The sequence below is a fragment of the Phyllopteryx taeniolatus genome, chromosome 7 (genome assembly GCF_024500385.1).
Source record: "Phyllopteryx taeniolatus isolate TA_2022b chromosome 7, UOR_Ptae_1.2, whole genome shotgun sequence".
In the NCBI taxonomy this organism is placed as follows: Eukaryota; Metazoa; Chordata; class Actinopteri; order Syngnathiformes; family Syngnathidae; genus Phyllopteryx; species Phyllopteryx taeniolatus.
In genome coordinates, this window is record NC_084508.1 from 11,372,718 (window position 1) to 11,389,554 (window position 16,837).

The 16,837-nt window shown below is 40.5% G+C and overlaps 1 protein-coding gene across 3 annotated transcripts in view; it reads left to right on the forward strand.

The window, feature by feature from the left end:
- sbno2b (strawberry notch homolog 2b) overlaps positions 1 to 16,837 on the forward strand; it is a 76,254-nt gene that overhangs the window by 10,682 nt on the left and 48,735 nt on the right. For 2 of the 3 annotated variants that reach the window (XM_061778335.1, XM_061778337.1), the window contains exons 2-4: positions 5,923 to 6,153; positions 6,234 to 6,322; positions 13,710 to 13,839. In XM_061778335.1, coding sequence (XP_061634319.1) covers positions 6,046 to 6,153; positions 6,234 to 6,322; positions 13,710 to 13,839 — 327 coding nt within the window. In that variant the 5' untranslated portion in view covers positions 5,923 to 6,045. The remainder of the gene's footprint in view (positions 1 to 5,922; positions 6,154 to 6,233; positions 6,323 to 13,709; positions 13,840 to 16,837) is intronic. The other variant, XM_061778336.1, reaches the window with a different exon arrangement.

Genomic DNA, 16,837 nt, shown 5'->3' on the forward strand with positions numbered 1-16,837 from the left:
CTGAGTGAAGATGTAGACCGCTCGCTAGCTAGCCATCAAATGGATAGCACCCATCTCATTAGTGGTTGATTACGTTTTATTTTTGTGCAACAGTGTCAGTCAAGTTAGTGAAGGGACATATTACTTTGACTTCTACTTGTATGACAATTAACAATGTTTGGAGGTGCCATTCTGTATTTTTGACATTTTGAATCTTTTGTGGTGCCTTTTTACAGGCACAGCTAGAAGACAGCCTGCACTGTTATTTTTACCCCTGCGAAAGGGGCTCATTTTGTCATTTCTTTCTCTCTCTGTCTGGATTACACAAGACCCACAAGGACATTTTTCATGCAACTCAACTGTGTGTGTGTGTGGCGTTAAGATTGGGGCGGAAGCAATGACATTTGGGAAATTATTTGTGGCTTTGAACATTGAAGTATTCTGGTTCTTAATTTCTCAGGAAATGACATGGACTTTCAGGGATAATTTTTTGTGGCTCTAATGTTAGCTGTGCTATCAGTTAATGTGCAGTAATGATAGACTGATTAATCAGGGCACACACTCACACACACACACACTCTGGTCCCTCGTGGGTGCTAAACGTGATCTATCAGCTTAAGGAAGTCACACTTCCCTGGATGATCTCCATGTGCCCTGGCAGCCATTGACACACACTCAGACCACCAGCACAAAACCACATTTGCTCACCAAGCACACGTTGGATGCTATAAAGCCATTTTGTATTTTTGAAGTGGCAGAAGCAACTTCTATCTGTCTGACATGCAGGGACCAAATGGTCTCAAATGTGGCTGTGAACAATCTCAGTATGCTTTGTATTACAGTGTAGAAAGTGGCGTTATCAGCCCCATCTCCCTGAAGGCATCTTAGATTCAGGCCACCCAGAGAGAGAGGGGAGTGGGGGGTTATACAGAACTGCGGTCATAAACAGATTTAAAAGATAACACGTTCAAATGGTTTCCTTCTTTTTGTTTTAAAATAACCATGCAGGTTCTAAAATGAATAATGTGCTTGCTAGATTTTTGGTGAATGAGCGCCTTGTGTCCTCTGTGCCTCAGTGGCTGTGTTTTAGTTATTAATGTTTCATTTTCTGTTTGTGTATATGCCATAGCTCCAGCGCCCTTCCTCCTACTGATAACACTCCTCACCACCTCCCTCTTCCTTTCTGTTCGTGTGTTTATGGTGGTTAGAAGTTGTTGGGGGTTTACGGGACAGGAATATCTGGGATCAGTCTTAAAATGATCAGTATTGATTATCCTCACCGGAGTGGGGTGGGCATACGGAATGAGAGCCATGCCATGGATTTTACCACCACGTCACTAGCCTCGTTTACACTGAGATCCCAGCAAATCGAGCTGAAACAGAAGACCCAGCATTTAAACGCCTTGTACTCTGTCAATAGAGATATCGGGATCTTGCATCCCAAATTGACCTCGTTTTCACATTTTTCCATCCGTTAAGGTGGGAAAATTATCCCTTTTACTGGCTATTGCAGTGCTGTTTCAAATGCACAAAGACAGAATGAGGTGGTGTAGTTCACCACCATTAATTTTTGTTAAGAAGGTGAGCAACCTCACTGTAGCTAAAATGCAAAAATCGCATAACCACAACAGTGGGTTTCAATGCGGTGGATTTGTATTTGTTTAAGAACAAAGATGCTCTATTATTGTATTTGATTTTGTGTGCTTCCTCCGTTAAGGTTTTTAGTGCAAACGATAGAAGTTAATTTTATACGGAACGTTTTATTTCAACTAGGGCTAGACATAATAATCGATGAATTGATTGTTTCTAATTTTCTATTGTGTGGAATTGATGGTCGATTAATCGTGTCAAAAGCAGTTGAGGGAGAATGGTGTACATTACTTGGCTGACACCAGCAGAGATAACTCCTACTTTGCTGTCTAAAGAAGTGACCAGCATGTGAGCTACAGTGGCTGTAAAACGTCTAACTCTGTTCAAATGCAAGGTTTACGTGAGGAAAATCTCCCAAACGCCTGTGGCAAAATGTGTCTTGGTCTCATCACCAAAAGAATAACATTCCCACAGTAAAACATGGTGTTGGTAGCATCATGCTTTAGGTCTATTTTTCTTTTGGAATTATGAACAGTTCAAAATAGCAGCCAATGTTAGCACAAAACCTTCAGGTTTCTTATAGAAAGTAAAATAATTAGGGCTGTACAATAAAAATATTTTCAAGCCGATACTGATAACTTCCTGCTTCTCAAGACCGATACGATAACCGATAACTTATTCATATTTTCATATTTTAACTGTAGTTTGTGCACAACTGGAGGAAATAAATACTCAGATTTGTCCTAACCAAATGTGACATCACTATTAAAACAAATTTCAATAATACATCAGTTTCTAGAATACCATGTTTATTAATTTATTTTTTTCAAAAAAGTACATTGTTTTCAGTGGCTTATCAAATATAAATTTTAGCCAAAGTTACCGTAATTTCCCGTGTATAATGCGCACCCATGTATAGTACTCACCCCCAAAGTTGACCTCAAATTCTGGAAAACCCTTCAACCTGTGTAAGGCAGTTTTACAATGCATGATTTTCCTTCTACCCATCTGAAGTTAAGCACTTTATTTGAACACATAACATTTTCTTTTTATTTAACTGCTCTTATTTTGAAATTCACAGCCCTACTTTTATTTAGTAAATGAGAAAACACAATTGTGCTCATATGTTTCATTACCCAGGCAGAATATGTAAGATGTGTACAATTCTTTAAAGAAAACATGAAGGACCAGGTTGAACACATTTAATTTTAATGGGATTCAAATTAAGCATTTCTGAAAAGCATTATCATTAAACAAAACATAAAGAAATTAATGATGGTTGTTGGTTAATGATGGTTGTTGTTCAGTCATCAGTAAAATAAACCACAAAAAAATTAAAATAAATAAACCACCAAAAAAAAAAAACACTATTTCACAAATTCTGCCTGGATATATAAACTTATGAACACAATTGTACATATATGCAGTCATATGTACGCCTGTCATATTGGATTGAAAGTGTAAGCTACAACTTTTTCATAACCTCTAGGGGGTGGTGACATATTGGAATGAAAGTGTACACCTCTAGATGGCGTCATACATTTATAAAATTTTGAAGTCTTTGCGTGGATTCTCTCCGGGTACTCCGGTTTCCTCCCTCATCCCAAAAACATGCATGATAGGTTAATTGCCCGTAGGTGTGAATGTGAGTGTGAATGGTTTGTTTATATGTGCCCTGCGATTGCCTGGCGACCAGTTCAGGGTGTACCCCGCCTCTTGCTCCCGAAGATAGCTGGGATAGGCTCCAGCACACCCACGACCCTAATAAGGATAAGCGGAACGGAAGATGAATGAATGAATGAATGAATAATTTTCACCTATACCTATGTATAATGCGCACTATTGACTTTTGAAATTTTTGGGGGGAAAAGAATGTCCATTATAAACGAGAAATTACGGTAAGTGCATAATAAGCCATGAATGTCAAATGGTCTGTGTGTCCAAATGAGCACAGAATAAACAGACCATAACTGAACATGCAGGTGCTTGGAAATGACCGCAGCATTGATCACCTTCTAGTTATGCCACTACGCGGTCAGACCTAGCAAGCTAACAGGGCTAACATCGCACACCCATAAATCAGTAGTGAAGCTTATGTTCTTATTTCTATCTATCAGTGTACACAAGAGTGCGGCAAACGTATTTTGCTGGGAAACATACAATCCGAAAAATAGCAGCGGCTCGGAAGTACAAACCAGAAAACAAAAGCCAGTGTCCTCAACAATAGTAAAGGGTTGGTTGTCCAGCGCCATCATTTCCATGATGAAATCACATTTCGTATTAGCTATCGGGTCATCTATGGCAAACTTTTTGCACCTTTCAAATGCAGCGGCGATGCGGGCTAGCTTTGGTTCTTTCTTCATGGCTGGCTTTGGGGCAGTAGCAGCGCAGGCGTCTTCGCAGGCTTTGAAAACATGACCATAGTAGCGATGACAACCTTTCAAGTGGCAGATAAGATGTGATGTTCTGAAGCTTGATCATTTTTTTCCCTCCTTCTTGGAATGTTTGCAAAATGTTTGCAAGACACGCGACAAGGCTAAAAAGAAACTAGCTCAATGACGTCATTGATCGGCTCTGCGAATTATGACATTAAAGTCGGCCAGCCGATCACAATAAAATGCGCATTATCGGCCGATACCGATCAGGCCAATCAGATCGGTGTAAAGTCTAATTCTTAGAATGGGTCAAAAAATTGTGTCTCCACTTTTTACTAGATTGAAAGGTAAAGGTTTGATGTTATTTGAGAACATTAGCCCCATTCCTACCTAAAGTTCCAGGAAATTTGTAGTTCTTGTGACTTTTAGTGCCATCTAACATTTTCAAATCAGCTATGTTCAAGGTTCCCAAACTTTTCAAAAGTACTGCTAACCAAGAATGGCCTTTTTTTGGCCCCGATAAATTACCTCTGAACTAAATTTAGACAATTGTTCCTATAGTCCAAGGACTTAATGGTCCTCCCGATGTTCCTAGTAAAGTTCCTGCTGTCGAAATGCTCTATTTCGCACTTAGAAGATAAACTACACTATTACTATGCGATGTTTGGAATGCATGAGGATTTGGAAAAGAAGCATGGTGGGATACATACCATGCATTCCTATATTAAATGAATAAAGTGACACAAAGTAAATTTTGCTCAGGTATGTTATTTTGTTTCCCTTTTTGCACTATGCAAAGCAACATCAGCCTGAGACCCAAATGGTGTCCCTGTGTGCGCAGTGAACATGTTCGGTCTCTCTTATGTATACACAGACCAAGACGGACAAAGGCCCTCTTATTTCGACCCTATTAGGGTTTATTACCGCAGCTTTGTCCCCAGTGAACACGCCTGCCATATGTCCTGGCAGAGCGGGGTGCACTGATGCAAGAGCAAAGTAAGGTAGCGAGATGGAGGAGGGAAGAAGGTTACACACTTGATTAGGTTGGTGGCAAGGGAGTGTCGCAAAATGATATGCATTGCACAGGGGGGCCAGATTGGATTGATTCAGCTGTCAAACAGCTTTGAGATTTGTGGGATGTTATTGCTGAGAAGCATCAAAAGGAGTCCGTTACGCTTCAGGTTGTTTTTAAGAGGTGATCCTTAACATGCACCAGAAGGCTGCTCTGACTTGAGACACACTATAGCCCAAAAATTAAACAAATCCCAGATGGCTGCATTTTGAAGTAAAGTGAATTCTTTAGTCGTTGAATGGCTGAAAATGTCACGAAAATCTCGGAATTGAACAGGGGTTTGTACACTTTTTATATCGTATGTATCTGTCTACAGTGCTTATCCTCATTAGGGTTGCGGGTGAGCTGACTTTGGGTGAAAGGCGGGGTACACCCTGGATCGGTCGCCACGTAGACAAGCAACCATTCACACTTAATTGACCATTTAGTCTTCAATGAACCTAAAATGATTGTTCTTGAAATGTGGGAGGACATGCAAATGCAATGCAGGAGGGCCTGAGCTGATATTCAAACCCAGAACCACTGCTTAGTGCAAAATCAGCTCATTAATGTTCAGTTCATCCATCCATCCATCTTATACACCGCTTATCCTCACCAGGGTCACAGGTATGCTGGCACCTATCCCAGCTAACTGCGGGTGAGAGACTGGGTACACCTTGAACTGATCGCCAGCCAATCACAGGGCACACATAAACAAACAACCATTCACACTCACATTCACACCTACAGGCAATTTAGTCTCTCCAGTTAACCGACCATGCAGTTCATGAAATATTAAATAAACACACAGATTAATTTTACCAAGTTGATACCGCGTTGAACAGTTACCCCCTGCTTATACAAATGTGGTCTTATTCAGCAACGTATGACATAATGCCATCTATCCTTTATTTTGTGTTTTTACAGATCATGGAGAGTATTTTTCCGTGCTAGAGGTACAATCTGGGACCCAGCCAGCAGCATCGGCGTTGGCAGATTGGGCCGTAGCAAAAGTCATCTCGTCGTGATCATGTGTGCAACTCCAGTCTGATGCCCACCCTCCCCTCAGCGCTGGCCATGGACGGGGAGAACTACCTGCATCCAGAAGGCCCTCAGGTGGACACTAGCTTGTTCTCTGTAGCCTCCTCAAACATGGAGGTACGCTAAGGCACCTTATTTTCTCATCTTCATCTCCGGTTGTTTCTGTGCATGAACCTGTGTTTATTTTGTGTTTTTAGAGTTCCCTCTTTGCCTCTTCTGGCTCCTGGAGGTCCTTTTCTCAGCAGGCTGGATATAGCGTGCACTGCCCTATGCAATCTGGAAACCAGTAAGTTGCTTTGTTAAAGCCACAATGGCAGATGCTTTTGGTGTATTTAGGCCATTTTGTTACTGTACAATTTTACTGATTTCTATATTTGAAATTATTACCATGGCTAATGCCCCCATATCCACATCGCAAACACACATGCTAAATCGCAATCACAGTATTGGTTAAAAAAACGCTATTAGATTATTTTCTCAAATCGTTCATCCCTAGTTAACATAGGTGTGCACAATGAGACAAGTAAAAAAAATTAACCTTAAGCCATGCAGAGGCAGTGTAGTCTTTCTGCGGAAGCTAGCGACGGCTACCTAGCCAGCATTCTCATCCATTGATTGTCTGTCTGGGTTCCACCTTTGGCCACAGTACGAGCGCTCGCTGGTGCTAGTTTTGGAGAGGCTTCGTGGGCTAAATAAATCCTCTTTCTTTCTTTGCGTGTTAGCTTGCCATCTCACTACGTGAGTACACAGAATTGTTTACATTCTCCAGGGTTACCGCAAGCTGGAAAATGTCCACCTCATCCAACAATGCAACACAGCTTTCGCGTTGCATTGTTGGAAAGCCATGTTGCATTGTGGGATGTCTAGTCATGGCAAATGTAAACAATCGCGTGTGCAGGGATGGCGAAGAGTCAACTGTGTCATTGTTCACTTGTGAGTTTTGTGGAATAAACATAGATAGCGGATTTGCTCTGGAAAGAGAAAACTTCCTGAGTCTGTCAGTCGAAGAGGGATTTTACGTAGAGGGACTGCACTTTTTCACGCCCTGCTGCTGTTTTTTCTACTTGTCTCTTTGAGTGCAACTATGTCAAGCGCCTTTTGGTGTTGAAAAATGTGCTATGAAAGTTTTATTTATTGTTATTACAAGAGACCGCACAGCCAGCTCACGAAATAACACCATCTTCGTGTGTCATAGTGACTAGCTTCCTAATAACTATCGCTAGCAGTTTTCCTCTTCTTAAAGGGGATATATTTTGCCAAACCAGCTTTTTCTACTATTTGGGATGTAATATTGTCTCTATGTTGCCTCAGTAAACATCTGAAATATGAATTAAAATCGTCCACGCATTCCCGAGTTCTAGACGTTTTCTGCCGAGAGGCCTGAAATCAGGTCATTCGAATTCCTCGAGCTTATCTACGTCACTAGCAAAGATCTCCACCTTCTCTTTCCGCTCCTGAGCCAGCGTGCTCTGACAAGTGGGTCTTCTACATGGAGGCAACCAATCAGAGGAAAGGAGGCGGTCTTTGCCAAGTATGGATAAAGCAGATATAAAACTGGGTCAAACAGAAGTAGCTGTCAGAGGGTGCTTTTCTGGACACTTGTGACAAAACCAAGTTTTTTTTTTTTTTTTAATGAAATTGGCACTTTTATACTAAGTCCATATTAGAGAGTCACTGTATGGAGGTCTCAATAGCCAATATACGGGACCTTTGACCATATGTAAAGCCCGGTCAAAGATCACATAAAGACATTTGGCCTGAATATATATATGGAAGTTTCTTCTTCTTCGGTTTTTTCGAGGTCTGTGGTGGAACAGAATCTTTGTGTGTGGTGTTCTGTGTTGAAATTATCGGAGCACACCACACACAATATGACCAAAATTGTTAAATACCCGATTTTTTTTTATCTTTGTGTGGGGTCTGTCCCAAAAAAAAAAAAAAAAAAAGAAAATCCTTATGTACCAGGCCTAAGGTGCCTTGAGATTTTGTTGTGAACTGGGGCTTTCTAAATGCAATTTATTTTCGCTTCAGACTGACACTTTTCTATTTCCAAAAGCAGCCGTCATTTCTAGTTCATCCTCACTGTCCTCAGTGAGTGTTTGTTTACAGCCTTTGGTCTCCTTTGAACAAAGTGTTTCCAAATGGCAGGCAAGCGCAAGTTTTTGCTGCGCACTGGCCTTTATTATTATTATCCATCCATCCATCCATTTTCTGTACCGCTTATCCTCACTAAGGTCGCAGGCGTGCTGGAGCCTATCCCAGCTGTCTTTGGGCGAGAGGCGGGGTATACCCTGAACTGGTCGCCAGCCAATCGTAGGGCACATATAGACAAACAGGCATTCGTACTCACATTCACACCTACGGGCAATTTAGTCTTCAATCAACCTACGACGCATGTTTTTCGGATGTGGGAGGAAACCAGAGTACCCGGAGAAAACCTACGCAGACATGCGTAGAACATGCAAACCCCTTACAGGCAGGGTCCAGATTTGAACCCCAGTCCGCAGAACTGTGAGGCAGATGTACTAACCACATGTGCTTATTATTATTATCATTATTATTATTATTATTATTTTAGAATATGCCACCAATAAAAAGCAAGCTGGGCCGAACCTTGGACACCACTGACTCAAATCAAAGTAAACATTTTTTGAATGTTGTCATTGCCATGGGAACGCTGGCCCCCTATTGGTGGACCACACGTGATTCAATTAAAGACATGAACTGTCTATACAGTAAACTCTCATTTATCACGGGGGTTACGTTCCAGAAACCCCACGCAGTAAATGAGGTCCGTGATATAGCGGCTAATTATTCATTATATTACTATATGTAATTGATTCATATAGTAATTCCAATGCCAATTTGTGAAACTCCACTTTAGAAAGTGTCCACTTGAGGTCAACATCCGCACACACAACGCAAGCACATGTCTAATAGGCATGCGCTGCTTGAATGACGTGACCAACAGCCCATGCGGACATGGTGTGAACAGGCAATTTCCTGGGTTAACCATTTGCACTCCTCTCACTCACGGTCCTGGTAATGTAGTTAGCAAAAAGCATTATGGGTAGCCAGAATTTATTTTGGCGATGTTTTAAACTACCGTACTGTAGTTGTAGAAAATCATGCTAAACTTTGCTCCTTAATTGCTTTGGTTCCTGTCGATATTGTTATCAGTGTGTGGATTAGCTATTGGTCAGGCCAAGATTGGTATTTGTGAATTTATTTCATAAAATTCTGACTGTGGCTTGTGTTTTAAACATTTAAGGTTTCTTTATTTGGTTTCTTTAACATTAGCCCAATTGACCTTCGAGTCATTGCTACCACATTTAATCAATGAGTCTGCAATAAAGGAACTGCGATATAGTGAGGGATTACTGTATATGACACGGGACTTTCACCACATATACAGGATGTCACAAAACATTTACTCAACTCTTTGAGTGGCCATTACTCATGTAAATTATTTGTTTTGATTTAGTTGTTTTCCTGTTGTTTCTTGACAAACATATAATTGAAGTTAAATAAAGAAAATAAGGTCACATTAAAGATTAATGGATTTGACTGTGACACCTTTCATTTGGAATTGCAAGATTACTACTTTATCATTGTCAATTTGTACCTGCCATAGTTGCCCAAAATAAATGTGCACCGAACAACTTTAGGGGAATTCCAGGAGCCCAAAAAAGACAAGTCCAGTTTTTGCTTAATATTGTCTTTAATCTGACAATGTCTTTAGCCCTTATGACCTCATAGCTGAATTAGAGGTGACTCTCAAAGGATGTATATGCGTGAACACAAGAGAGCCTATGTACGTTGCACTCTCTCGATGCGCATTGCAACGCTGCTGATGTGGATGTGGTTCCATATACTAAACTTTTGTTCTCCGTTTTAAAGGTTTGCCAACAAAATACCCTTTTGTAACATGCTCTGTTCGATGGAAGTGAATCAAGGTATGCCAGATACACTTCTCACTTGTTGACACTGCCTGCAGCCACACTCTATGGATGATTGCAACCTGTTGATAGCATGCAGGTTTCTCATTTCATAATTGTGCTGGCTGGAAGGAAGAGATGCCTCACTGTTGCATAATATCGGTGGACATTGTTACTGTAGTTGTCCAGTAGTGTAGTGTAGCCGTTACATGCCAGGACTGTTGCATTAGCTATAGTGTGAATGAATCTTTAGCAAGCGTTGGCCGTTGAGGCATTGTGTTTTTTTTTGTTTTTTTTTTTTCGGGGGGCATTAATGAAGGTTTAGCTATTCTGAGTACAGTTGTACCTGGACGGTCTACCACAGTCCCGTTCTGTTCTGCTTATAGACATCTTCTGAACAAAATTTTACATTGAGAACAATAATATTTGCAATACTGTAATTCATTCCACAGTACGAACTGTCGTGCATTGTCATCATAAAAACTAACTGTACAGGGAATGTTTTGAACATTTTATAACCCAAATATGCACAGAAGTCGGAACATGCTATAGTCGCTACCACAAACCTATCCCAACCTATTAATGAGAAAATACAATTTACAGCTATGCACAATGTGATTTGTGAATGTGAATGATATGTGAATTAAAGAAATAAAAACTGTTGATAATATTAAAAAGAAAACCAATTGGTCATTCGTTATTAAGTGAAAATGTCTTATTTTCTCCCCATAACGCATAATTTCTCTTTAACCAAGGAAAAATATAGTTTATCGGAATACTCGATTATTTGATCGAATGTTCAGTAGGATCCATGCATACTAAAATATTCGATAGCTACAGCCCTACATTTATATCCCCTGTTATATTGTCAGATTTTAATTGTTTTATAAAACCCTTGCTTCAGGTCCCTGTGGGATTTTCATCACAAGTGTCAAATATGTTTACTAGCATGAGAAGCTAATTCACGTAGCAGATGGCCATTTTATCCAGTAAATGCCTTTTCACAGCACACACAGCAAAGTACAGCGTACTTCATTGTGTATGTGTTGCCATGGTGCACCAACGGAACACCGTGTTGAAAATTTTTCACTTCGGTTGCAGCGCCTCCGTGATGTCAGACAGGATACCCAATAGGAAAGATAAGAAAAGACAAAGATATTTTGGTGTTGTTTGTAGGCTACAGTGAAGAAATTGAAACACTTGAAGAAGCTTGAAGTACACTTGGAAGTGCCGTCCAAATAGTATGAAGCTCACGCAGGAGAACTCCTCAAGATCGGATGAACCCATTCCCTTTTTCTTGCTCGTCATCTCCTCCTCAGTAAAAATAAAACCAGGGCCTTTCGTGGTAAAGGTGACAAATCCATATTACCGAGTTTCAGCCTACTTCACGTCAAACAAGGGGGAAAAGGCACGGGCCATTTCCTGTTCGGTCTCTTTGCAACCAGGGACAACTATGGAAAGCTTGAGCCAGGCCGCTGTCCTCCCTGCGCCCTACCCCACGCAAAACAAGTGCGGTGCAAAAGCCTCATAAGGAAAATAATATAAAAATTTACAGTGCTAAGCATGCATTTTCCTACTGTCCCGACATGGTGAGAAGCTACAGCAGCCCAGTCAATGAATGAACTAGCTTAACAGCGACCAAACCAGTTGAACATGCCTTACCATTTTCTTGCCTGAAAAGATTTTGCAACCATTGTGCACTAAAATGTGGTGGAATGTTTGAAGTCTTAAGGCCTTTTCACTATGCATTTAGCACAGAGCAGTGAGATGTTGGCCATTTCATTCCTTCTGTGTGCACTGCAACAGCGCAGCACCGTGCCATGATGGCCTGCCATGCACAAGGTTGGGCACTTGCCACCGAGTTGGGCGCTTTCCGCCGTGGCTGTTGCGTTTGAATTGAAAAAGGTTTTCAGTTCATGTGGCAGCGTGCTATGACAATGTTTTGGCGCATCCAATAGGAGAGATGGTGGTGGCCTGATTTCAGAATGATAACAGCAAGAGATTTTGTTGGAGTTGTACTTTGAAAACAGCAAAGAGAAAATGGAGAAAAAAGTTATTATGCAGTGTCCCGAGCTGACGCGTAGCGATGGACCGAGATCACTTCTTTAATTGCGCCAAGTTGGTTGAAAGTGGTAGAAACATGCAGTTTTAGCAATTTTAACAATAAAAAATGTTAGCTTGAAATAAAGTATAGCATAGCCATGCATCCGTCACTTGTATCACATCTCCTCCTCATTTTCAGAAAAGTTGGGCCTTTCTGTTAAATCTACTTTACAACCAAACCAATGGGAGAAGGCACCAGGCTACTTCCAGCACCATATATAGGCATGCTGGCGCCATCCTGCATCCTCCTACCCTGCGGTGGGTGCTATGAAAACCAAGTTCAGTGTGGAAATGCCTTCATGGAAATCATAAATGCCACTTGAAGTAGTTTGGGCACAACCGATCCCTATTTTGACTGTGCGAATTGGTGAAATGATGTGTTGCGTGCCACCAACAGAGGGTAACATGGACGTACTGCAAGCTTATCAGCTGCTTTGTCTTACGTTGTGCTAGCTTTTCAGCACTCAGTCAATACGACTTGTCATGTCATGTGTCATGTGGTGGCTGTGAAGGCCAGGAAGGGGATTTCCAATATGGGAAAATGTTTTCATTTGTTTGATCACATCAATTGTTTGAAAGTAATAGGACACAAGGACATTTGAGGATTGCTTGTTCAGTATCAACAAATGTTGCTTCTTTTTTTTCCTCCATTGACCAGTTACATGCACAATATTTGACAGATTTATTATTATTATTTTTTTATCTTTTACTGTTTCGGTGTGTTAAACCATCCCGTGATCCCTGACCCGTGTTTGAGGACACGGAGATAAATCCTGCAAATAGCTTTGGAAAAGCTGAGTCCTACTGAGCCTGAGCTCTGGCATGTGATTGGTGGAAAAGCAAAGCGGCTGTGCGCTACAACGGTTCCACCTGAACAAAAGTTTGCTTTTGGTCCTTGGGTGTGTGCGGTATTCATCTTTTTTAAGTACAGAGGCCCATAACGATATATATAATGAGCTGTACGCAAGGAAGTAAAATTATCTTTGGTTGGCTCCTAGTTCACAGGAGAAGGGCTGATATAAAAGAAAGTAAAATACTATTGGACATTTTTTAACAAAAAAAAATGGCTCTCTGCTGAGATTTGAAACCTTGCTTCACAGAAGAACAATTTTTGTCACAATACTTCTCTTGTTCCCTCTCTTTTGTTTGGACAGTTCATCATGTGCCACAGTAGAAAAGATGAACCTGTGCTCAGTAGAGAAGTCTGCTTAAGCTTACGGTACTGTTGTACCAGTTCATGTAATCAATTGTTGTGCCCATATTGTACTGAGCAACCACAAGCTTTCCTATACAATAGATTAAATTTCCTGTTCTTTGGCTATCTTGAAATTTTCCTCTTTGCCATAACTGCTTGGTGACATCACAGAAAAAAATAATAATAATAAAATAAAATCCATAGAAAAGCACACCACATTTTACCCTTTAGATACTTATCTCGGCTATTATGATGTTGGTTTGAACTTGAGGCTTGTTTGTCCAAAATATTTAGGTTGGATTCCCAATTGTACCACTTTTGGGGGCATTCGCGGTTCCCTCTACATTTTCCCAGGCTTTTGCAGTATGATGCAGCATAGAGATGTACTTTGGCAATATTGTTTGGAAAACTGATGCATGACTTCTCTTTCTGTCCAGGCAATACCACTTGAACAGCAGCAGCGCTACCACCGCCACAACACCGGATGTGCACCTTGACATGTACTCTGCGTTCTCAGATATGGATTTCTCCTGCCTCAACCCCCCCAGGAATGGCGATTTCTCCCAGGTTGGTGAATGAAGTGACGTAAAAGAATTTTTTTCCTTATCAGAGGGAGGGATCTTGGCCTTTCATCCTGTCTTCCTCCTGTGTGTGTATGTGTGTATTCATTCACCTTGCCTAATGCACCATAGAGCCAACTGATTAAAGCCTTGTGTTGTCTAGACCGCTGCAGTGCATGTCCACACATGTCATCACCAGGACACAGTAATTTGACATTCTTCTACACTTAAACTCAAGCAGAAATCAAGCTCAGGATTGTCTACAAATTGGAACGTTTTCAAACAAGGACATCTTGAGTGGTTCGTGGGTGTCCTAACTAAATTAGCATTCTGGCAGAGGATGACACTAATCCATCATTCCGTTGCATTTTTGTGTCTGCACCACGGTTTTAGAGATAGAAAATTTGCACCACATGGACCAGTTTGTAATCTGAGTAATCTTAGCAAGTGCTGTTCTTAAAATGCAAAACTAAGGTGCCAGCAAGCTGGATGGTATCTTAATACTATTAAGTAATCCCTCACTATATCGCAATATCACTATATAACCCTATTTAGTGCTTCGTATATTTTTTAAATCATATGTATATTACTGATAATTGGCCATATCAGGGTATTTTATGTATTTTTTTCAATTGTTGCGGTACCCTAAAACATTTAAAATGGTAGGGGGAAAAAAATCATTAAAGCACATATCAGAAGGAATAAAATGCCTGTGCATACTTGACAGTTCTTCAAATGAGATTTATTGTGCTGAGAGCTGAGATTTCCGAGTGTCTTTGAACACATCGCTTCTCAACTTTACACCGATCTGATCGGTATGTGCCGATAATTAGCATTTTATGTTGATCGGCTTTAATGTCATTCGCCGACATTGATCGGCTCCACAAAAGACATTTACGCCACGTCGCCATTGTGTACAGTATATTCGAATCCAAAAGCTAGTTTATTTTTAGCCTTGTCGCGTGTCTTTTGACTTAGTACTGTAAATATCTGACCACCAATAAAGTTATTAGAAAATAACATGTCAGCAGTGTGGGACAGACAACACGTAATGCCTGGATTAGACAACAAGACAAATTAGGTTTTTCACGTTTGCACTGCCGATGCCACCGCATCCCGTGTTTTACGATCACAGGGCTTCATCTTGTCAACTCAAACGAGACCGGATACACTCTTTACCATGGCGACGACAACAATAATGGATTGCACCATGTGTTTATGAGAACAAAATGGGGGAAAACGTGTGTTGGTGGTCACCGGTGCTCGGGAGAGGACGTTTGTTTTACGGCTTGCTTGAGGTATGTTCACGTACTTATAATACGGTACGGCTTGCAAGCAGGCAACAAAACGTTAAGTAGCCTAGCAAGCTAGTGCTCGCACTAACAGTTGTAAGGGAATATGCGGGCGTTCTGTCGACTCATGCTCTAAAGTTTTGGTGTGTGTGAAGTAATTTATTTACAATAAAGTAATTTAATTACAGTACATTAGCAGCCATTATTTCTGTCGTTGTAATGTTGGTTTGACGTGACTGATTAGAATACATGATCTGACTAGAGCAGTGATTTCCAACCTTTATGGAGCCAATGCACATATTTTACAATCGAAAAATCTGGCATAAATAGAGGAACAAAGATACATTATTTATTGTAAATATAATTTTTTGAGCAATTAAGTACACAAGTATAAACAGTAAATGGACAGGTCATTTAAATAGACACATTGCTCCATGTTGTGATCGTTTATGTTTTTTTTAAACTCGGTGATCGGCCCCAAAAATCCTGATCGTGTAAAGCCTAAAAGCAATAGTTCACATCACATACACATAAATACACGTACACATAAATCCAATGAATCTGTTTCCTGACACCCAAAAGTATTAACAAAAAATATATTTTATAGAGAGTAACTATAGTTAATCCTACATAAAACAATGTGAAATAAATAAAATGACAAATTAAATGGATAAATGAACATTGCACATCACTTTGTGGTCTTTATAGTATACCCTTGATGCCGCAGAGAAAAGGGTAAGAAGGGGAGATGGAGGAGGAGAGGTTATTGTTTGGAAAGTTTCCATCTTCGTACTTTGTTACAAGTTCTGTCTTCAATTCCAAGGTGTTTCTCTTATTTGTGTCGAACCAGCTTGAAAGTCACTGGAACCTTGTTGCACAAAAATCTGTCAGCGATGTGGTCTTCCCGTACATCCTGGCAAAATTGGCCACTTGTACGCCATTTTTGTACTTTGCTATGAGTTGTTTCTTGAATTCTATGGTGTTTTATTGATTATCACTTAAAACATTCTTTGGCCCCATGTTGGCTGGCTTAATGAACAGTCGCACTCAATAAATAAGCACAAAAATGTGAAATGCTTCCAATGAACATGCGAGGTGATGCTCAGTGTCACTTATTCGTGTGGGAGGTGCAGCAGCCCTACAAGAAACAAAAGTTGCGCATGCTTTGTGTGGGTACACGATTCCAGGAAATGAGTAGCCAAGCCACACGGGCAGGCCGATGATTTTAGTACGAACCATTTTCAACTGTACGAAAACCAAGCAGATGTACGACAACTCTGAGAAAACTATGGAATTTTAATTTTTTTTTATCGTAAACCGAATCTTACAAAAAGTAGGCCATAGGAAAATTGAGTTCCCACTGTACTTTTTAAAAGACTGTCTGAACAAGTCATTTATTAGGCTTTGTTTTTTTGTTTCATACAGTAAACATAGGTGAACATTAAAGCGTAAGGTGATCTCACCTTACTGGTTGCTTGATACAGTTTAGATACTGATGCGCTCGATGCACATAGTGATGCATTTGAACACAGGGAGGAACCTATCATGCATCCCACCATGCAATTCTAAAGCCTCGGAGGAACTGCTATAAAAATAAAGCCCCAAAACAACCCACTATTACTCATGAGCTATAATAATAAATAATTTGTTCAATCACTGCTTTAAATTTTGTCATATGAGTTTTAGTATAACCCTCGGAACCCTTTCGAAATA